At 54.5% G+C, this 22,648-nt stretch overlaps 1 protein-coding gene across 29 annotated transcripts; it reads left to right on the plus strand.

Moving 5' to 3' along the window:
- Nucleotides 1–6,510: 6,510 nt before the first annotated feature.
- Nucleotides 6,511–22,596, plus strand: CUNH1orf159 (chromosome unknown C1orf159 homolog). 29 transcript variants are annotated; one of them, XM_046424564.2, is made up of 15 exons: nt 6,683–7,815; nt 9,115–9,192; nt 9,332–9,486; nt 10,668–10,770; nt 13,345–13,496; nt 14,774–14,870; nt 16,450–16,549; nt 17,408–17,503; nt 17,791–17,856; nt 18,923–19,038; nt 19,150–19,204; nt 19,302–19,436; nt 20,141–20,166; nt 20,260–20,290; nt 21,456–22,596. In XM_046424564.2, exons 6-15 carry the CDS (start codon nt 14,799–14,801, stop codon nt 21,551–21,553), a joined length of 795 nt encoding a protein of 264 aa, XP_046280520.1. In that variant the 5' UTR covers nt 6,683–7,815; nt 9,115–9,192; nt 9,332–9,486; nt 10,668–10,770; nt 13,345–13,496; nt 14,774–14,798; the 3' UTR covers nt 21,554–22,596. The 29 variants fall into 29 exon arrangements, with proteins under 29 accessions (XP_046280525.1, XP_046280530.1, XP_046280520.1 ...); XM_046424568.2 differs by having other exon boundaries at nt 9,368–9,486; XM_046424567.2 differs by having other exon boundaries at nt 6,683–7,046.
- The last annotated feature ends 52 nt before the right edge of the window (nt 22,597–22,648 follow it).

Below are 22,648 nucleotides of genomic sequence, written 5' to 3' on the forward strand. Positions count from 1 at the left end.
GGGTCCTTTCTTTCTAGTGCAGACTGCCTCATTGCAGGAAAAAGGACAGAAGTCAAAGACCCAAGGAGGTCAAGCGCAGTCCCAGTAACAGCCTCGGGGACCTCAAGAGGGATCTGGGAGTTGTGGGCCTCACCTGCCCCAGGGGTGGCATCCAGCCACCAGGACACCGCTGAGGCGCCTATGGGCTTACATCTTCTCATCACCCGTGTGCCTCGGGTCCCCACCCCACAACTATCCATGCTCAGGAGGGTCTCCCTCTGCTGCCCCACCGTGACCCTGAAGTGGCACCCCCTTTCTCCACAGAAAAAAGCCCTCTTCACCATGGCTGATTTAGGACTGTCAGCAAGAGTCCATTGTAGATAAACTTCCTATTTTCCTGTTGCCCTGTTTACCTGGCCACTGGCTGAGAAGATACCAGCACTCCAGGTGCTGGACACCCCTCACTAGTTATCACAAATGTATCCAGTAGAGGACTTTGTAGAAATGTGCAAACAAGGCCTCTGGCCTTGAGCTGGGCTTCACAGGGATGTCTACATTTTGAAGATAAGTTACAAATGGCCCATGGTAACAGCTGGCAGGGGGAGGAAAGAAAGGGGAGGAGAAGCTCCCCCCTTCTCAGGTGTGGTCCTTGAAGGGTTAACTTGCCCAGAACAGTGAGAGAAAAAGCTGCTTTTATGTGAACTTCTGCAGACTCTGAACCTCTGAGCCCCTCCCTTACACGCTGGGTATAAAACTCTGAAACTCCCTGAACTCGGGGTTCAGGGGATTGATTGATTACAGCAAAGGCTGTACCCTCTGAACCTGGCTGCAGCCAAATAAAACTGTGTCCTGCCGTCTTCGGTGCCTGGACTCGTTTGTCCCTACAATAACCCCACAGCACCTCGTCTTCGCCACCTCTCCCCCACTTCAAGGCTGCTCATCGGTGACTGGTCCCTTTCATGGCTATGCTATTCCCACCAGCCAGAGTGCTGTGATGGCTTCCAGCTTGGGCTGCCACAGAGCTGCTGTGAGCAGTCTGTGGGCTTGGTGTGAAGAAAGACTTCGTTCCTCAGGAATAAGTGCCAGGGAGTTTGGCCCCTGGTTCTGTGGTCAGCGTGTGTTCGCAGAAGCAGCTGCACCAGTTCACACCCAGAGAGGCACGAGCGACCTGCTTCTCTGGTCCAGCTCGGTGGGCCCCTGGGTCGGGGTCTGGCTGCCCGGACTGCAGCTGGCCAGGTCTCACGCCTCCCAGTGTGCCCAGCACTTGCACCTCTGCTGAGATGCCATGGCCGGTGGTTCCAGTAGTGACAAGGGCACTGGTGGGCACACTGCCTCAGATACAATACCCTGGCATGGCCATGGTCTGCACCTGTCCCCACGCCCTGGCAGGGCCCACTTGGCTTTACTGGCACAACTCATGAATAACAACCACAGCCATTGCACTGTTAACTTCCTGCCCGGTTCTAGAAAGGTAGAGCGATGTGCACAGGAAACACGGAAGGCAGAATAGAACTCAAAAGTTGGGCATGAGTTTGCTATGGCCTGGCTGCCCAAAGAGACCTCAGGGCACCCCCAGACCTGTGCCTGCCAGCAGGGGCCCTGCCCTCCTCCCTGACAAGCCACTTGGCCCTGGCCTCCAGGCTACTGCTCTGCACAGTGATAGTCTGAGCACTGACTGAGGACACGTGGACAGGAAGTGGGCACACGGCCAGCTCTCCTGCCCAGGCAAGAGGCTCTCCTGAACTACTGCAGCAGCAGAGTCACACAGGACGTGTAATAAAGAGAAGGCTGAAGGAAGGACACAGATGCAAACACGGGGACATTACGAGTCATTCAAGAGGCCCAGCATCTGAGCCACAGCAAGGTGACCTCAGGAAGTGACAGACACAGTCCCAGAATGATAGAAAAGGCACCCAGCCAGGCAGATGACCACAGAGAAGCTTGTGAGTGGGGGTGGCGTGTGAAGGGCTTCAGCAGAGAGATGAAGGCCATGCACAGGGCCTGGTACCCAGAAGGATCTTCCCAGCCAGGACTCTATCGCCCTCCCCACCTGGAGAGGAGGCACAGAGGCTTCAGATAGTATCCCTGGTGGGCTGGCACCCCTTTCTCTGGAGACTGCTGGGGGTCACCAAGCTGCTCAGTCTGGTCATGCACCCTCCAGAGTGGGGGGAAGCCACAGAACTGGCCAGGGGACACACAGCTGTACCTGGAGGACAACTAAAGCCCCCAGCCCTGAGGAGCATTAAGCAGAGGACACCCAGAGGGGCACAAAGGGTGCATGTGCGCCCAAGACCAAGTGCAGTTGTGAGGAGGCAGCACACGAGCTCCATCTGCAGGGACCGAGTGTGGACCACTGTGCTTTGTCATGAGCATGTCTCATGCTTCTAATAGTACATCCTGGTGCACTTGGCATCTTGGCAGGGGCCTGAGAACAGGCAAGTCTAACACAGTCACACACAGCAGTAAACCAAGACTTAATAGCTAAGTTGGAGACTCAAAAAGAGCCAGTGTGGCCATGGTGTTCCAGCAAATGGAGGTGACCGTTACCCTACCACAAGATGCTTCCCCCAGGGAGCTGGCCTGTGGCTGGGAGGTAATAATAAATGTGGGAGTACACTTCTGCTTCTGGCCAAGATGGGGGTCACAGGGACCAGGGCTGCCCTCCTGCCTCAACAGCTGAACCCAGACTAGAGGCAGAGCCACTGCCCTCGAGTATCTGCACAGCTGCTGCAAAATCCCCAGTACAGCCCTCCCGCCACCCACTCATTACCACCAGGTACAGCAAGGCCCCAGGTGCCATGCAGCTGAGGGCCCTGGAGACCAACGGGGCCACAGTTCACAGGACAGAGCAGCAGAGAGGAGAGTGGCACAGAGGGCCCCGGGTTGGCAGGGTCCTCCAGAGCACAGCACAGCCCAGAGCCCTGGGCATGTGCAGACACCCCATGAGGCAGGGAAGGGAGCAGGCCTGGGGCTCACTCCTGCTAGAAGGTACCATCCCCATGCACAGATGGGAAAATTCCAGAATTTGTAGGAATTGGTAGAAAATGCAGAAGGGCTTTGCCTTGGTGGTTGGGGACAGCCAACCCTAGAAAGCCTGCTTCAGAACACCTATAAAGCCAAGACACCCAGGATGCTCGGCAGTCTCTACTCCCCTTCAGTGTGCCTTAGAACTGCGCTCACACAGCACCAGCGTGGAGGTCACAGTGTCTGACAGCCAGCAGGAAGTGGCCAGAACTCACTCAATAACACCCAGATGCCTGCTCTAAAGAGACGGGACCTGTGTCAGGAACCTCCCCACAAGGGGACCTGTGGTCTGCTGAACGTTTAAGGAAAGGACGGCACCAACATCAAGACACCAATTCTCTACCAACTCATGTAGAAAGTCCAAGAGGAGAACAGCATGCCCAACTCATTCCCCAAAGGCATCAGCAACCTAGCAACAAGTAGACAAGGACATCATGAGAAAGGAAAATCAGAAAAATCTCTCTTGAACATAGACACTAAAATTCTTTTTCTCTTTTCTTTCTTTCTTTTCTTTTAAGTACTGAAGATTGAACCCAGAAGTACTCCACCTCTGAGCTATAAACCTGCTCTTTTTAAATCTTGAGACTGGGTCTCACCAAGCTGCCCAGGCTGGTCTTGAATTTGCCATCCTCCTGCCTCAGCCTCTTGAGGTACTGGGATTACAGGCATGTGCCACTGTACCTGGCTGGATACAAAAATTCTTTTTTTTTTTAAAGAGAAAGAGAGAGAGAGAGAGAGAGAGAGAGAGAGAGGGAACTTTTCAATATTTATTTTTTAGTTTTCGGCGGACACAACATCCTTGTTTGTATGTGGTGCTGAGGATCGAACCCGGGCCGCACGCATGCCAGGCGAGCGCACTACTGCTTGAGCCACATCCCCAGCCCCTGGATACAAAAATTCTTAACAAAATAATTATTATTTGGAGTTTCTGAAAAGTATATATAGCAATACATAAAAAGGAAAACACATCCTGGGGCTCTCCCCAGGAATGTGATATTAGCTTCACATTAGAATATTCAACGAATTCACCAGAAAAACAAATGGGAAAAGAAAAAAACATGGTATTTTAACAGATGGTGGGGGGAGTATTTTACAAAATCCAACCTCTTTATTGAATACAAAAACAAAACTCTCAGCCAAAGGATCAGGGCTCCATTTGGATGTATGGGGCATGAGGCACCAACTAGGTGTCCCAGTAGAGGCTGCAGGGGTGCTGGGTATTGGAGACATCAAGACAGAAGGTAGAGCTGATTTATGTCCACCTGGACTTGCCAATGTTCACCTAGCCTGCCAAATGTCCTGATGTAGCCCTCCCAACCAGACATACACCCTCTGCAAGAACTCATCCAGTGGTGTTGGGGGTTGAACCCAGGGGTGCTCTACCCTGAGGTTGATATTTTCTCTCATAAGTGGAAGCTAGAGCAAAATAGGGAAAGAAGCAGGGGATTAGAAATCATAAAGGGAAGATCAATGGAGTAGAAGACAGAGAAGGGGGAGGAGGGAGGGGAAAGGGGAGGGGCCATGGCATGGTGTTAACAAAACCATATAAATTACACATACAAATACACCACAGAAAATTCCATCTTTATGCATATATAGAAAGCATCAATCAATTATGAATAATCAAAAGATCAGAAGGAAGAATTGGGGGGGGGGGGCTGGGGCTGAGAAAAAGAAACCCACAACCATGAAATGCGGCTTCAGTGTCCACCGGTCTTCAGAAAACAGGACAGGTGCAGGGCCCAAAGAAACTCCTGCAGACAGCAAAAGCCCTGTCACGTAGTCTGGTTTCCCAGGGGCAGGTATGGGTGGAACTCTCCCCACAGTCCATCAATGCCAGTTTCCCCCAACAGTCCCTCTTGACCAGATGGTGCACATGAGCCACCCTGTTCCGAACAGGTTTCACTGTCACCATCAACAGCTGCACTGTTCCGAAACCCACAGTGCTCAGGGAATCCTGTGGTTCTAGCACACTCACCTAAGCACTGGTGGCCAGAAGCACTTATAGCCATTTCCAGGACGATACTTAGAGACAGATGACGTCAACTGCTGCCATACAGGCCCTGAGGAACACCCTGGGAGTCTAAAGAGGACACCAACATGATTTCCCTCTGGTGCCTGATACTCCTCCTTAGAAAACATGCTATCACTGTACAACTGGAGCTCTATTTCCACAGAAATCTCTAGATGTTTAAACTTGGGACAAAAGTACTGAGGTGGCCTCCACAAAGGGGACAGCCAACCTCAGGGTTAATGCTGGACAGCCTCTGGGCAGAGGTTGGCTTGGAAAGAGGCTGCCGGATTGAGAGAGTTGGGAGGGGCAGGCACCAACCTCCTGTGGCCCCTGAGCCCCAACTGCCTGCAACACCCATCTCTCCACCCCTGGGTCAGTAAAGAGGGCCTGATGGGCAGGCCCTCTTGAGTTTCCCAGGGGCAGTGATCCAAGCATCTGATTAGCATACACATAAACCATCTTTTCAGGGAGAGCTTTTACAAATATTGGCCAAAAATAAACCTGGGGGCCCGCACACACCTTCTTTCTGGAGCAGCTCTGAGGCAGAGTCCGGGACCACACAGCACAACTCCTATCCTATTGGGAGGCCAGCCCAGGATGCCAGACAGTCCTGCCACCCTAGGACTCCGGTGGACAGGGCTGGCCGTGGGAAGCACCACAACGCCCCCATGCCTGAGTCTCCAGAACCATTGGGATGAGGTAGAGTCAGGGAAGTGAATACAAGCGAAGTGACCCGCTCCACCAGCTCAGACACCATCTATTCATGCCAGACAGGAGTGCGGGAGAGCGTTGGAGGGCTGGGTCCTTCTGGTCCAGGCCAAGGTCCCCAACCTCTCTAGGGCGAGCACATGCTCGCGCGGCAGCTCCACGCCTGGGCGCGGCCGGCCAGCCAGCCCACCCAGGCCCGCGTCCACCTGCCTCCTCCTTGGACACCCTCCCGGCCTTCGTGTCCTTTCCTGGCACTGCCCGCGGAGACAACCACCCCCCGGGGGGCCGGAGCGCGCTGGACCGCAGCGGCCAAGCCGCCGACGTCTCCACCGTGGCGGGGGTGGGCGACAAAGTGGCCAGGAGCAGACTTCGCGGCAGGGTTCAAGCAAGGCTTGCACGCAGGGCCCTTGCACGCCCCGGAGCTCGGCTTGGTGACCCGCCGGAGCCAGGAAAATATCCTAAGGATGTAGTGCCTCTCTGCTGGCCGCCTTGGGGTCACGATTTCGAGGGTGCGTCCTTCAGGGGCCGGAGAGCGGTTGGACCCACGAGGCGGCTGCAGGAGGCGTCGGCCTCCTGGAGCACCTCTCCTAGCAACACCCACGACAGCCGTCTCGCGAGGGATCCTAGGGAATGTAGTTCTTTGCCGGCTCGGGACCCAGTCATCCGGACTACATTTCCCATAGCACTCCGCGCGTATTCCCCTAAGTCTCGCGAGAATTCTGGCCGGATCCACCCGGCAAGCGGGCTCTTGCGTGAGCCGCCGGGAGTTGTAGTCTTCTTCCAGAAGCCGCACCCGCCTGCGCCGGGGCGAGGATGGAGGAGAGACTACAAGTCCCAGGTGGCGCGGCGTGGCTGTCCGCGGGGCGGGGGGTACGAAAGAGGAACCCGGGGGCGCGGGGTGAGTGAAGGGCTGGGGCGGGAGGGGGCGGCAGGCCGGACAAAGACCGGGAGGTAGGGGTTGTTGCGGGCCGCCTGAGGCCCAGCGGACTCCCCCAGTGTCCGGCAGTCCGCCGCCGCCTCGCCCGGGAGCCGGGAGGAAGTGCGGTGGGCACGCAGACGGACTCAGGGCCAGAGGGCTGCGAGGAGGCGCCCTGGAGCCGGCAGGGCGCGGGCTCGGAGGAGGCGGGGGCGGCCCTGGGTCCCGGGGCTGCCCAGTAGTGCGGTCAGCGACTCGGGTCTCCAGCTCTGTTGGTCCACTACGCCGAAGCGGCGTTCAGCGTGCAGTTTGGGCCGGGTGTGGACGCGTTTCTTACTGCATGTCGGCAAATGCCCCCGCACCTCTTGGCTGGATTCTGAACTGCAGAGCCCTGCAGATTTGAAGGTGTCAGTCAGACTTGTCCTTGTTGTGGTCGTTTGTCTCTTAGTGTTGTATGCAGGGAAGGCAGAAGTGAGAGGAGCTTCTTCGCGTTTTTTTGTTTGTGTTGTTGGTTTTTGTGGTGCTGGGTATTGAACCCTGAGCCTCACACGTGCTGGGCCGTGTGAGCTCTGCTGCTGAGCCCTACCTTCCTCTGGTGAAATCCTGGCAGACAGTGTTTGCTTGAAGGCCCAGCCTGGGCGGTCAAGGCTGGGAAGGAAGTCTCACAGCGCCCCTCATTGTCCTGTTTTATTTCTTGCTAAGAGCTACTGATCAGTAGTTTGTGTTGGGCCAGGATTAATGGCTACTTTATTTTTAGTAGCTCGTAGAAGGAAACGAGATCTGGATTTTATTTTCCTGACACATCCTGCTCCCAATATTCTTCCCAAAAGCCAAGTAAGCAAACATCTTGACAGGCAGTCACCTGAGCTATCTGATCCATAGGTAGCATCCCTGTGTGCCAAAGGCAACTCCGGCCCCCCCACCCCCTTCCTCCTGGTTGTTCTCCTTGTTAACTTGGGTTTATCAGGTAGCTTGTTTAAAGAACAACCTCTTGCCACCATATCACTGAGGTTTTGGCACCCTTAGTGTGGAGCCACCCTGCATAGGCCCCAGGTCCAGCCCTGCTCTGGTGGCAGCAACACCAGAGGTCTAGAATTCTTTTTTTACAGCCCATCAGATGGCTGGCAGCGCTTGTTCTCTGTCAAAGCACAAGATGGAATTTTAGATCAGGAGGGTAAGTTCACCGGTTCCGAGCTTTCTGTTCTCTAGGGTCCTCTCAATCTCCCTGATCAGCAGATGGAGTGACTCACTAGAGTTGCAGAACCCAGAGAGGGGTCCCGTCATTCTCTGTCCTGGCTGACCTTAGAGGACAAGGGTCAAAACGTTGGCTGCTTTTTCCTTGGCCCTTTTACTTCCTTGACTTTTGTCTCCAAGTTTTTGGTTTTAAACACCCAGCAAGCCTGTTTCACCAGTCAGATGGCCAAAGTTGTGACTTAGTCCGGAGTTCAGTTTCCTTTTTCTCAAAGTGGACCATGATGGAGCAACCAGTACTGTCCCCTAACTCTCCTGCAGTTGGCTGTCAACAAGTTCACCAGCACCATGAATCCTCATCATGGGAATGGGGTTCCTTGGAGAGCCAGGCCTGCCCAAGAAATCTGGAGCAGGGGCTACTCTCGGTTGCTAAGTTTGTTGTTGAAAGCTTGGTCTTGAGATTTTCAAAGTAGAAAATGAACTGCATTTAGTTAATTGTTGAAGTGTAATTTACGTCCAGTGAGGGGCACAGGTCTTGTATCCAGTTCCATGGGTTCTGATATACACATCCACCCACTTACTCCATGCTCCTGTCAGATGTAGTACCTGCCCGTCATCCCTTGAGGTTGCCTTTCAAGCCTTTCAGGACCGTGCCTCAGCAAGTGTTTGTGACCTGACCACTTTCTGTAGTGTCATGGAGTCACATCCCACCTACAGCTGTGCCACCCACCACTCAGCCATATGGGTGTATTTCTGGTGTGGCTAAAGAAGTTATGTGCAATTTTGGACCGTTTTTGTGGGCATGTGTTTTTCTTTCTCTTGGGAGGACAGCAGGAGTGCCACTGCCATGGCCAGGTGTGCAGTTCCTCAGCTCTGCATCCCCACCATCCAGGTGCCTGGTGTCTGTCATTCATCTCCCATGGTGTGATGATGGCATGCATTTTTCTTCTGTGTATTATGTGCTCAGATGTCTGTTCTGAAGTGTCTCAAGGCTTCACCATGTTTTTTATTACTGAGTTGTGACAGTCTAATCTGTATTCTATAAACAGGGCTTTTATTAGGTAGTATTTGTCTTGCAAATATTAACACCCCACACTCTTTTTTTTTTTTTTTTGGCTACAGGGGATTGAACCCAGAGGTTCTTTACCACTGAGCTATGTTCCAATCATTTTTAAGATTTTGAGGGGCTTCACTAAATTGCCTTGGCCTCCAGAGTCCCATTCTTTGAACTGCCTATTCATGTTATCAATAGTGTAATTTACATTTTTTTATTTTGGAACAGATTTAGACTCTTATTTTGGGACAGATGCACTTGCCCCGAGATAACGGCTCACCTGACCTTGTTCGAACTTGCCCTGAGGTAACGACGGGCTCACCTGACCTTGGTGCCCTTATAAGTTATGGGGCTGCAGTGGCATCACTGTGCATGTCCCCAGCTTTGCCCCTCCAGGGCCCAATGCAGGACCCCACATTGTGTTTGGCTGCTGTGTCTTCCCCAGGCTGTGGCTGTGTCTCACTCTCTGGTGAATTCTTAGGATCTGAAGAGGCTTGGTGGAGTGTTTGTAGAACATCCTGTTTGGGTTCCTCAGGTGGACTGACATGAGGGACTGTCACGTCACTCATGGCAGACTGAAGGAGCACCAGGGGTGATCAGGTGAGGTGCTGATCCCATCACACCCCTTTAGGGCATCTCTGACGTCCACAGAATACCCCTGGCCTGGTTGAGATGGTGTTTGTAGGTGTCTGCTGCAGAGTTGCTCCTTTCCCCTGTCCCTGCTGTCTTACAGTGAGTCTCTGTCCAGCCCATGCTGGGGATGCTATCTGGGATTCCTCTGTAAAGAGTGTCTCTTTTGTGGTGTGTTTGGCCATCAGTCATGCACTTTCACCAGCGTGGACGTGCCCTGCACTGGCCGTGGTTTATGCACTGTTGCCAGCCTGGACACACCCTGCACTGGCTGTGGTTCATGCACTGTTGCCAGCATGGACACACCCTGCACTGGCCATGGTTCATGCACTGAGGCCAGTGTGGACGTGCCCTCCACTGTCTGTGGTTCATGCACTGTCACCAGTGTGGACGTGCCCTGCACTGGCCATGGTTCATGCACTGAGGCCAGTGTGGACGTGCCCTCCACTGTCTGTGGTTCATGCACTGTCACCAGCGTGGACATGCCCTGCTCTGGCTGTGGTTCATGCACTATTGCCAGCATGGACGCACCCTCCACTGTCTGGTTCATGCACTGTGGCCAGTGTGGACGCGCCCTCCACTGACTGTGGTTCATGCACTGTCACCAGTGTGGACGTGCCCTGCACTGGCCATGGTTCATGCACTGTCGCCAGTGTGGACGTACCCTGCACTGGCTGTGGTTCATGCACTGTTGCCAGCGTGGTCGTGCCCTGCACTGGCCGTGGTTCAAGTATTGTCACCAGTGTGGCACTGTGCACTGGCTGTGGTTTGGGGCTCGGCCACGTATTTCTGCTTGTGTAGTCTCAGCTTTGGTGTTGGGGCACTTTCATCTGGCTACTGTCTTTTTGATTTTTGAGCACTTTCTTTCTCATGCTATAAGGTACTTTGGGCTCATGCTCCTATGTTTCCTGCCCTAGACCCAGGATCAGCCACTTCTCCAGGGAGCCCTCATTCCTAAGATTGGAGGGTGGTCTTAGAAACTAGAATCTAGGGGGCTGGGGATATAGCTCAGTTGGCAAAGTGCTTGCCTCACATGCACAAAGCCTTGGGTTCAATCCCCAGCACCGAGAGAGAGAGAGAGAGGGGGGGGGGAGGGAGGGAGGGAGGGATATATATGAGAATCAAGGCCCAGGTGCTCCTTTTGCTTCTAGGACCTCAGTGGACAGAACTTGCTGATAGATCTGATTACATAATCAGATCTATGTGTCTGTAATCTCTAACCTGGAACATGCTGTTAGGCTGTTGCCACTCTGGGTAAGACCCTGTTGCCCACCATCTGCAGCCCATTTCCTTCTTCATTCAGCCCCAGTGTGCATGCAGAGCACCCTCAGAATTGTTCCTCATATCCCTTAGGCTGGTCAGAAATAAAGTTACCAAGTAGAGCACAGAGTTCTATGAGTTACAGTGGAGTTTTTTGTTTTGTTCTGTTTTGTAAATTCCTTAGGATTATATGTAAACAATTGTATCATCTGTATTGAGACAGTTTTACTTTTTCCTTTCTAAACCTTTTTTTTTGGTACCAGGGGTTGACCCTGAGGGGTCCTTAACCATTGAGCCACATCCCCAGCCTGTTTTTGTTTTTTATTTTGAGACAGGGCCTCACTAAGTTGCTGAGCCTTTCTAATGTTTATGGCTTTTCTTTTCTTTCTTTTTACTACATTGGCTAAAACCATAGAACAGTGATAAATAATGTAATGACCATATTAAAAAGGAGAAAAAACACATGATCACTCCAGTAAATGTTGAAAAAGCATTTAATAACATTTAAACCCCTTTCATGATGAAGGAAAAACCTCTTAGCAAACTAGGAGGAGAAGGGAGCTTTGTCTGTGTGATAAAAGGCATCTGTGGAAAACCTACACTAGATGTTGTACTTAGCAGTGAAAAACATGAAGTACTTTATTCCTAAAATCAAGCAGCTAGCATTGCGCCTGGAGCCCTTACCTTGGCAGTAAGGTCAGAGGTAAAAACCAAGTTGGTTTCATCAGAGCATAGAGGACAAGTAAAACTGGATTTGCAAGTGATGTGGTTATGTAGAGAGCCTAAGAAATATTTTTTTAAAAAAAGCTGAGTATATTAAGTAAAATCACGAAGATCTTGGAAATAAAAGTTTATATGCAGAAATTAACTGTTCTGTTATGTATTAACAGCAAACCATTAGAAAATGAAATCAGAAATTCTTTTGTTTATAATCATACCAAGAAATAAAGTATTTAGTAGTAAGTCTAACTAAAGATATGCAAAACCTCTTCACTGAGAACACAGAGCACTGGCTGTGGGAAACTGAAGTGACCTAGCATGGGGGAGAGCGTGTTTGAAGTGGAGGACTTGACATTGCTGGAAGACCAGTCCTCCCTGCAGAACTCATGCAAGCCTTTTCTGTGAACTGACAAGCTGATTCTCAAACGAGGATATGCATGTGACCTAGAACGGCCCACACTGTTGTCAAAAGCGGGTTCTTGTGGCCTGACCTCTAGCTGTGTATACGCAGCTTCAGCAACGCAGTATCCTGCAGCTGAGGGGCTGTGCAGTGATGCCGAAGAGGACAGCCGTTGCCCAGCACAGAGACAAGTACAGCAAGGCTGGGATGGCGGTTAGAACAGGTTTACTGCAAGGCCAGGGAAAGACTGAGGGGCACCCTAGATAGGGGTGGGCAGTGGTGAGGGAGAGGAGGCCCAGCCTCCATGGGTGGAGTGCCACTTAGCCACTGAAAGGCACAGATGTGCAGATCAACAAGGCACTTCCAGAGGCCCTGTGCCATGTGGCATAGCCAGACACAAGCTATACATGCTAAGTGACCCCTTTGTAAGAAGTTCTAGAATACAGCTCAGTGCAGTGGCATATGCCTTTAATCTCAGCGGCTTGGGACGCTGAGGCAGGAGGACTGCGAGTTCAAAGCCACCCTCAGCCACTTAGCCAGGCAGTAAGCAATTCAGTAAGATCCTGTCTCTAAATAAAATACAAAAAAGGGCTAGGGGTGTGGTTCAGTGTTAAGCACCCCTGAGTTAAATCCCTGGGACCAAAAAACCAAAGAAATTTTAGAAAGCAGATTTGTGGGTTTTAGAAAGCAGTGGGTGCCCGGGCCAGGGCTGGCAGGAGAAAGGGTTGCAGAGGGCTGTACTGCAGGTTCCCTGATGATGTGCAGTCTCACAGATACGTGGTGTGCATAGCTTTCCAGAACCCCCAGGTTGTGTGTTGTACGTGGACGAAGTCTGTTGTGTGCCAATTGAACCTCAATAAAATTGACTAAGCAGTGCCAGTGTGACTGGAGTCTTGGACTTTTGGTTCCTTTTGTGACTTGACCTGGCCCTGGTTACCTTTCCCAGAAAGTGAGAAGGGACCCTGACACCAGTTTTCCCCAGGGCCTGGGGAGATCTACTGAGCACATGTTAAATGGACAAAAAGAAAGGATGAGACTTGACCACATCCTGTAGGTGAGGGGCTCCATCTAAGAGGACTAGCCGTGAAGGAGGACTTCAGGAAGTGTGCACTTTTAGTGGGGTGGATCGCTGGCACTCTTCCAGAAAAGGCAAGCGCTGCTGTAGGCAGGAGGGCACTGGACCTGGCTTCATAGAAAACTATCCTGCAGGACTGGACACTGTCTGGACCACACCGTGTGGTTACTTTGCCAACAGACCTGGATGAATCTGGCATAAAGCAAATTACTGGACAGATGTGGGCCCCTCCCTGTCAGGGGACCAGAGCTTGTGCCTTCAGTCTTTGCCTTCCTGGGCTGTGTGGACCCCATAGTCCTCTCCCCAGGATCCCCAAGGGGGAACTTGCCCACTACCCTGGGCCAGTCAGAGAGCACCGTTCCTTATTCCCCAGCCTCAAACTGGAACATCTCTGCATTCTTCCTGAGGACCTGCCTGGAAAGGAAGTGGGGACTGCTGCTGTGGAAGAGTGTCCTCGGTGCCAAGGTGTCCTACAGTGTGCTGCTCCCACCCCGCAGCTGTGTTTAAGTGCAGAGTTTCCTGGAGGTAACTAACATGAAAATATGTATCCAGCAGTGTCTGGGACATTACGCCATGAGAATCACCCTGTGAGTTAAGTGAAATTTGTTGAAAGTAATACAAATGGGGGGCTGGGGCTGTAGCCCAGTGGTAGAGCGCCTGCCTTGCACATGTGAGGCACTGGGTTCCATCCTCAGCACTACATAAAAATAAATAAAGATATTATGTCCATCTACAACTAAAAAAAACAGTAGTACAGATGATATCACTTCAAGGTTGTGTGGTGGGTGCTGCTAATGCTCTCTCTTATGTTACAAATGTGAGGTGAAGCCAGGCCTGCTGACCTGGGATCCCAACAACTGGGGAGGCTGAGGCAGGGGAGATCCCAAGTTCCAGGCCAGCCTCAGCAATTAAATGAGACCCTGTCTCAAAAAAAAAAGGACTGGGGATACAGCCCAGTGGTAAAGCACCCAAGTTCAGTCCCCAGTACCAAAAAACAGTAAACATGTTGTGACTACTAAGCCACATGATGGTCAGGTGTCAGGAGTTAGGGTGAAGAAGTCTCCTTGCACTGTGTTTGCTCCCTGGGTCCCTCCGCCCAGGACTAGAACTTTTTGAACTCTAGCATTATTCTGGACCTATGTCTGCCTGCCCTAGGGACCTAGCCACCCATGGGGAAAAAGTCTGGGTGACAATGCCCAAGACTCCAACAGAACCTTGAGAGGTGTCATCTGGTCTTGGGAGACCAGAGATGCAATGCCCTCGTTTGCAAACGCCAACCCAGTGAACCTGTTGGAGAGAGATCAGGATGCCCCTCTGACCAACTCTGGACTCACCTTGCTGGGAAAGTGGGAAAGTGGTCTTTACAGTGACCAGCAGCAGGCCTCACCTAATGGTCTTGATTCACAGGCCTTGGACCCTGGGCCTGCAGAGCTCAACGGTCAGGCCGATGAACTCCACGCCCTCTGGCCAGGCTTTCTACTGAGCACCTGGGTGAGGAGCTGATGTCTGCAGCTCTCATCCTGGAGGGGCAGGTAAGGGTGCCCTGGACCGCACCCACAGACCTCACAAGGCAGGGACCTGTGCGCATGCCCCTGCTTGCCACAGCCCATCAAGCCTGCCAGGTCCTCCCCAGCTCTGGGCACTCTCACTGGCATGGCAGCCCCTCCCCTTTCTCACGCTGCACCCCCCACTTCAGAGCTGCTCCTTTTGCAGCCCCGCCCCTTCCAACTATGGCTCCACCTCCCTGACATGTTCCCTTCTTTTCCTGCTTGTGTCCCTGGCACTGCCCTCCTCTCTCGCAGGCCCCGCTGTCCTCCTGCTCCTGGCATGGCACTGCAACGCTTCACGCTCCTGGCTGGCCTTCTGGTGGGAGTTGCCAGCAAGTCCACAGAAAGCGAGGTTGGTGTTCCTGTCACATGTCCAGGTGGCCATTCTCCAGGGAGGCAGTGGGCCCTTCCCCTTTAACCTTAGGAGTCTTGGCACTCAGCCCTAGGGATGATGGAGTTCCCTGCTGGGGTCCAAGGGGCTTGTATCTTGAAGAGGGCAGCAGACATGCCCCATATGGTGGCTGTTTGGTTCTACCTTCTAGAAGACTGCCAGCGCTCAGCATGTGTGCTGTACATGGGTTCAAGGGTTGGGCCTGAGTTCATTTGCCCTGAACGGCTGACCTGGCCTGGGCACTTTGTCTGAGACCAAGCTGCAAAATCAAGGGGCATAGATGGAATTGCAGAGGGCATCAGTGAAGTGCCCATCCCTGTGGGGGTATGTTGGTCGTGCCAAGCCTTGGCAAGGCCCTGGCCAGCCTCCCAGTATTCATCGTGGTCCAGAAGAGTGTCCTTTTTCTCAAGACCGTGTCATTAGAACTGGTACTACAGTTCCTGGAGTGACTGATATCAATGATTCACTGACAGGAGTGTCTGCCCTGTTTCTCCCTGTGGCCCACAAGGTGAGAGGTTGAGGCTGGAGCAGCTCTGCCCCGACCAGGGAGACCCTGTGGAGAAGGGGCCTTGGCCACCTCAACTTCCCTAGTGAGGTCTTAAGGGCAGGGAGAGGAGACCCCATGAATGTACGCCCACAGCCTGGGACATCTCCCCAGGTGGGGCTGGACACCTTCCTACCCCCGTAGGTGAGGAAGTGTTCTTTTCCTCAGCCGTGTGACTGAGGCACCTGCGACAAGGGACAGACGTATGAGAGAAAGCCTTTGAATGTGAGTTTTACATTACATGGGAGCCTTCATAAGGAAACGGTGTCCCAGAGAAGTGGCGATGCTGAGTGATTGTGCGCAGGCCTGAGGAAGAGGGATGGTCCTGACCAAGTGTGCTGGATGGAGAGTGTGATCTGATGGCCATGAACCAGGATCTGTCCAGGAGGGTTGGTCAAGATTCTTCTCTGTATCTTTCTCTCCTTGGGCATGGGCAAGGCCCTCTCCCTTGGGGTCTCCTGGTCTGCCTGAGGGACAGAGGGCAGAAGAGGTCAGAGAGACCTGCTTTTGCTCTTTCTCAAATGCACAGAATTCTGAGTCCTATCACCTCCAGGCCACAGTGCAGATCAGGCTCCCAGGGCCTCTCCTGCCTGGCCTTTGGGAGTGAGGAGGCTGCTGTGGAACCTGTCTGCTGGGTGTGGGCCCCAGGCAGTTCATGTGGTCATCCAGTGTTCAATGGCCACACGCCCTGCACAGCTCAGACAGTGCTATCCTCACCTTGGAGGGGCGTCCAGGGCCACGGGGCAGAATGGAACAGTGACTCTTGAGATATGTCTGGTCAGTCGTCCAGTCTCCACCCTGCTGCATGGGATCTCCCTGGCTCACTCTGTACTACACTGAAGTTTTCCCTGGAGCCTGCCCAGAGTGGGGCTCTTGCAGGGGCAGGCATGTGTCCTCGCCTGCTTCTAGGCCAGGGGGGAAGCCGGGAGCCTGTTGCTGACTAGAAGAGGCAGAGCCATGAACGCTCACAGTGGACTGACAGTGTTGCCCTTGCAGAGCCTGCTATTGTCACCCCTCCAGGCCCAGCAGCCTGAGTGCTGTGTGGACGTGATGGACGCCAACACCACATGCCCAAGCACAGGCCTGTGTGGCCCAGGTGAGCCACTTTGTCATAAGCAGTCCCCTGAACAGCTATCAAGCCACCAGCCCATGGTAGGCATGTGTCCCTGCCTGCCCCTCTTCAGTGGTGAGGACAAGAAGGGTTTAGCCCCAGTACAGCTCATGTCCAGTGCTAGCTTCCAACACCCACTATCAATATTTATGGACTCTATGTCTCTGGCCTCAGTGCTGTGCTGAATGTTGGAAAGAAGTACAGGAATAATACCCAGTCGCTACCCTTACAGGAAGCTGGAAGACAGCTGCTCACAGGCTGTTGGCCAGTAGGAGCTAGGCCACTCCAGCACCTGGGCAGGGAGAGGGTGGGACTTCAGGTAGTGAGAGTCTGATAAGGAAATTTGGCTTGATCCTGCAGGGAGACCCTGGGGGGGGGGGACAGTACAAGGATGCAGTAGTTACAGATGAGGGTTGTATCTGCCCTGAGTGGGTCCCAGTGAGTGTGGAGTGCCTGAGGCAGCTACACGCATGCCCTGAAGGAAGTGGTCCTGGGGGAGCCGTGGTCCGTGAGCCTGGGTGGCAGGAGGTGGAGGCCAGGCCTCCAGTTCTCCAGAGCATGAGGCCACCACACTGTTAATCTCAGATTCCCATCACCAGCCTCTGGACTGATGCGGCCTCCTCAGCACCAGGCCTCCACAGGAATCTGGGGCCAGAGTGACGTGCTTCCTATGGTGTTTGTTCGTTTCTCTGGATTTAGAGCCTTTTGTTCCACCCAAACTTCCAGTGTCCGTGTTTTTGAGTGATGGTTGATTTATAAACTCAAAAGATACAGAAATGCTCCAGGATACAGTGGACTGGCCTGGATTCTGCCTCTGCTGAGAGCCGCCTGCCTTCTGTGTAGGCTGCTATAGACGCTGGAACGCGGACGGGAGCACCAGCTGCATCCGGTGCAGGAACGGGACGGTGCTGACCTATAACAGCTCTGAGTGCAGAAGCCGTATGTCTCCCAGATTGCTGCCCCCATACTCCTCCCAGGTCCTGGACTTCTCACAGGGGTCCACATCTCCAATTTTGGGGAAACTGGAGTGGCCGCCCTTGTCCCCACAGAACCACTATCCATCATCAAATAGCCCCCAGGAGCCCTTTCTTCCTGAGTCCTGTGTCCATGAGGAGCAGCTGTGGGGCGAGGACTCTCTAGTGTCTGGTCTGAGGTTCAGGCAGGGTTGGGGTCTTGCTGGGGTCCTGTGCCTGGCCCTGGCCTCCCCTCTGTTCTGCTCCCCACAGTTGCTGCCTGGGGTGCGCAGTTCCCCATGAACAGAAGCACAGGGCTGCCTGGACGGCCACATTTTGGTAAGTCTTAATTCACCTGGCCAGAGCCAGGCCTGGGGTAGAGGCTCCTTAGAGCCATTGCAGCACAGACCCTGACAGGGTACTGATGGGCCACGATCAGACTTCAGACCCAGCCATGCGCTCTGTGACAGGGACCCTGACCATGAAATAGGGATTTCTGAGAATCCAGTGGCTCATGAGGCTGAGGTCTGAGGGCTGAGTGTGGCAGGTACTGGGTGTGCCCTGGTGTGGGGGGTGCCATATCCTTCATGGTCTCAGAAGGGCTGTTGGTGGAAGCCTTCACTGCCGCACCTTCTGTCTGGTCCTTGCCTCATTCCATGGCTGCCGTGGCCCCTGTGACCTCAGGCCCCAGCAGGAGTCTGCCCTTCCCAGTGGTTTTTCCAGGGCATAGGCTTCTAAGACGGCAGGCATATGGGCCACACAGAAATGCCTGCCACAGCACTGTCCTCGGGATGTTCCCTGTCTCTAGGTAGTCACTTCTCCCTGGCCTGCAGTCTACTTGAGTTGAGGGCCTGGTCAGGCCGGGGGTGGGAGTGTGGCTAGGAGAGGCTGGGGAGGGTGGGACCAGGTGAGAGGGAAGATCCGGACAAGGCAGGAGCTGGGAGAGGGGCCAGCACCCAGGGGGAGGGCACCATAGTCAGGGAGTGAACCCAGCTCCAGAGCAAGGTTGCCTCCTTTGCTTGAGGTGACTGAGTTGCTGTGGGGAACATCATCCCAGCCACTCATCTAGCAGCCCTGGGCTGGACCTGGGTCCGAGATCTTAGGCTCAGAGTTCTGTTCTGAGAGGCTCAGCTCTTCCCAGGAATTTGAGCCTGGCCTTTTCCTCCCCAGAAAATATGTTTGAGCTCCAAGGTGGCCTCAGGCCCAGCACTGGCCTGGACTGCAGAAGCCAGCAGCACAGAGCAGTGTCCCATAGGGAAGGGCCAGCTCTGACAGCTCATGGCCTCCTGTAGCACAGGGCTAGTTGGATGGCAAGGCCATGGGTCTGGCAAGGGCACCTGTGCCTCAGGGTGAAAAAGTGGCTTCCCCAGGCACCTAAAGCATCTCCTCTATCCCATGGTCACAGATTGTCCACAGTCCTTGGCCCTGAGCCATCCTGTCCTGACACTGAGCAGGTACAGATGGGCAAGGAGCAGCTGCCAGCACCCGAGAGGTAGAGTGTGGCAGAAGCACCTGCTGCAGGTTGGAGCTCTGACCCTGCACAGTCTCAGGGGGAGCCTAGGGTCTGAACTTCTGGAGCATGGAATTCATGAAGGCTTCTTTCCCTTTTACCTTCCCCCTCCCTCTCCCCAGGAAGCCTGGGCCTATGTCCAGGTGTGCTGGCCCCTTGCTCCCTGTGAGGGCTCAGGTGTGTTCAGGAATGGTGGCCTGGGTTGGGCGTGGACCCCGGGCCCCTGGCATGCCGCAGTTGAGACTGGCCACTAGAGTGGCTGATTTGCCTGTAGGGGGTTCGCACGTGGCAGCTTCCCTCTTCCTGGGGACGTTCTTCGTCAGCGCGGCTCTCATCCTCTGTGTGGCTGGGTTCTTCTACCTCAAGCGCTCCAGTAAGCTCCCCAGGGTCTTCTACAGGAGAGACAAAGGTACTGCACCCCTCCTCCTCCCACTCAGGGGCCTAGGTGCTGCCCAAAGGGACAGAGCAAGTGCCAGGACCCCTCTCTGCCTACCCTGCACCAACATTTGGGTGCCTTCTGGGGGCTACTATAGCTTCAGGTCCTGAGAGTCCAAGGCTGGGCTTCTGCTGCTGGTAGGAGTCTTGGGGTCTCCAGTCAAGATAGGTGCCTTGGGGTCAGCTCCCAGAAATGCCCACCCAGCATTTCTGCCTTCCAGGCCATCCCTAGAGCAGAGTCGACCCTGGGTGTGGCCATCTCAGGTGGCCCAGGGAACCCCAGTGGAGGCACCCAGGCCCTTATGAATAACTTGGGGCTGATGGCCACTGCCTCACTTGCAGCACCTCTGGGAACCCAGAGGATGGAGGGGTCTCTGTCCCCCTCACTGGGTTCTTTGAGCCAGAGAAACCACCTGAGGAGCATGGCTTGTATGCTCTGGGAAAGTGGGAGGGAGGTTTCTGGGAGGTGGCTCTTCCTGGGATGCTTGAGTGGCTTGCCCCAGGTGCAGGCCATGAATGTGGCAAAGCTGAGACTCAGCTGAGGGCACTGCTGGGCAGAAGTGTGGAAGTGGTACCAGACCCAACCTGGATCCTGGGAAGAGCCTCTGCCTGCCTGTGGACCTCACTGGATGCAGGCAGCTGCTTGGCTCCAGGGTGATGTGCTGTTTTCTTCTGCAGCCCCAGGCCTGCAGCCTGGCGAAGTCGTAAGTAATCTACACCCTCCCGGCTGAGCGTCCTGGGCTCCGTGTCCCATGCTGAGCACCCAAGATCTCACTCTGCCTCTCTCTCCTTTCAAGGCTGCAATGATCCCCCCACCACAGTCCTCAGGTAAAGGCAGGTTATGTCACCCGGGGGTTCTTGTCTCTGGGCCAGTTTTCAAATGCCAGACCCAGGGACCTCTACAGGTTTGTCCCTAGACACACATGCCCACCTCTTGGGTCCCAAGGAGACCACTACATGAAGGAGGGACCGGCGCTTGACAGGCACCCCTGGTGCCCATCAGCCTACATGGCTGTGTGCTGCCCCTTCCTCTTCAGGTATTGAGACTGAGAGAGGAGAACCCAACACAGGGCCAGACCTTCCCCTCACTTCCTGCAGCCCTGCTCAAGTCCATCTCTGCCTGAAGGGTACAGGGAGCAGGTCAGCCCCTGGGTCTTGCCCCACCAGGCACCCCCACCCAGTTGTGACCCACTATAAGAGGAGACTGTGAAGCTAAGTCCCTGACCACAGTCACAGCTGTGAGCCCAGAGCAGAATCACCCAGCCTCCCTCCCCAGGCCATGCTCTTCCCACTGTGCAGAGGTCCGGGCGGGGACAGGCGGCGTGTTCCTCTCCTCTGGGGCAGAGCAGTTCCTAACCAAGGCCCAGCCTACCTGTTCCAGGCAGCACTTGGCTCAGGTCTGAAGCAGCCTCATCCACAGCATCTGCAAGGGCACAGGGCCCCAGGTGGCTGGGGCCTCATGGCAGAGTAGACCCCAGGTGGCTTAGTCAGCAGGAGCTCTCTGACAGCTCTCAAGGTTGGAAGGTAGAAACCGAGGAGTGGGAGAGGGGGACACTGGGCATGGCATTTAGGGCCCACCTGGTTGAGGCAGGAGGGTCTCATCTGAGATCTGAATCACATCTTCCCAGACCTTTTTCCCAAATGAGGTCACACTTGCAGGCTCTGGGGCTTAGGGCATGGTCCTAGAAATGCATAATGCCTGCACTTTAGTCTTAAGGGACAGCCGGGCCCTGATCCAGGCCCAGATGTGTGGGTGCAGGGTCCCAGGGTTTAATGGGAGACAGCCAGGCTAGGCTCCCGGGGGCATCTGGCAGGAGGAACTGTCTCTTGACAAGTGGGAGCCTGTGGGAGCTCTAAGGGCAGGAGCGCCTGGTCTCTTCCTTGGTCAGAGTCAACAGGCCCCTGTGGTGCCCCACACCTCCAGCTACATCCTCAGCCGTCCTTGAGCCTCTGTCCCTGGCTCTGACACAGCTCATCTCTGACCCCATTTCAGTGCGAAAACCAAGATATGTCAGGCGCGAGCGGCCTCTGGACCGGGCCATGGACCCTTCTGCCTTCTCCACAGCAGAGGCCCGAGTCAGCAACGTCTGACCTGGAAGCTGATCAAGACTGCACTACCTGCAGCTTGGAGGCTGGAGGACTCCTCAATGAGCCCCCCACACAAAGGGCTTGTCACCTGGGGCTTGGGACAGGCCAGACCTGGCTCCCAGTGAGTGACAGGCTGAATGGGAACCACCCACTGGTTCTTGAAAGTCCTTTTGCTCCATCCACACTGCTTGGTTTGACCAACAGGAGCGGGCAGATGTGAGACTGGGGGCTCAGGCCACAGCCAGACCCACATAGCCAGAACTGTTAGCAGACGGCAGGGGTCACTAGGCTGCTTTGCACCTTGAGAAACCAGGGGAGGCTCTACCGTCTGGAGTCCATGGTAGCAGGACCCCTCCAGTACCCCCAGCCCAGTGGCCCCCACAGACCCTCTAAGAGGAGTGAAGCTGAGGCCTGGCCGGCAGGCAGGACGTGGCTGTGAACCAGCTGCCTAAGTCTGAGGCCTTCAGGTCGTCTTGCTCCTGTGGTGGCTGGGAGGCCACAGCCACACCCTCAGGAGCTACAGAACTGAGTTCCCTGAGGCACTGCTGTCCCAATCCCAGTCCTTGCACCCCAGGCATGACACACTGGCCAGCAGACACCCAGGCTGGGCACCCACAGTGTCCACACATGGGTCTTCCACATCCGAATCCCCAGGTTTTCGGGCCCGTGGAAGGCATGCTGGCCAGCGGCCCTTGCCCGGTGGTCCTGTCCCAGCCATCCCAGGCCACCAGACACTGCCTGCACATGGCTAGCTTGGCTGGGGCCACCAGCCCAGGCTTCCTGTAGAGGAGGCTCGATGGTGGCCGCCTCCTACGTGCTGGGCTCAGCACTTAGTGGTCTGTCACCGTCCTCAGGTGTCCTGCCTCATTTCCATTGAGCCTGGCCCACTTCTTGGGGACGTGGCTGTGCTCTTGGCACTGTGATTCTGTGTGCAGCTCATCATCCGCGAGTGGTGGACTTGATCTCCGAGGCTGGCCAGCCACTGGCCCAGCAACAGGGGTGGGGTCCCAATCTGAAGTCAAGTCGAGTAAACTATTCAGAGCTTCTCCTTCCCTGCCTTCTCAGGGTCCTAAGGGTCATCTGTTCTTTTAAATATGT

This window comes from Marmota monax, unplaced genomic scaffold (assembly GCF_021218885.2).
Source record: "Marmota monax isolate L192 unplaced genomic scaffold, Marmota_monax_Labrador192_F-V1.1 WCK01_AAM20220418_F8-fsc00080, whole genome shotgun sequence".
Taxonomy (NCBI): Eukaryota; Metazoa; Chordata; class Mammalia; order Rodentia; family Sciuridae; genus Marmota; species Marmota monax.

Excerpts from the sequence above, each read along its gene's own strand:
- CUNH1orf159 (XM_046424569.2), top strand. The coding sequence starts at position 14,799 with ATGGCACTGCAACGCTTCACGCTCCTGGCTGGCCTTCTGGTGGGAGTT. Across the intron at positions 16,550-17,407 it reads CACAGGCCTGTGTGGCCCAG|GCTGCTATAGACGCTGGAAC; the intron begins GTGAGCCACTTT and ends CCTTCTGTGTAG. Across the intron at positions 17,857-18,922 it reads GCCTGGACGGCCACATTTTG|ATTGTCCACAGTCCTTGGCC; the intron begins GTAAGTCTTAAT and ends CCATGGTCACAG.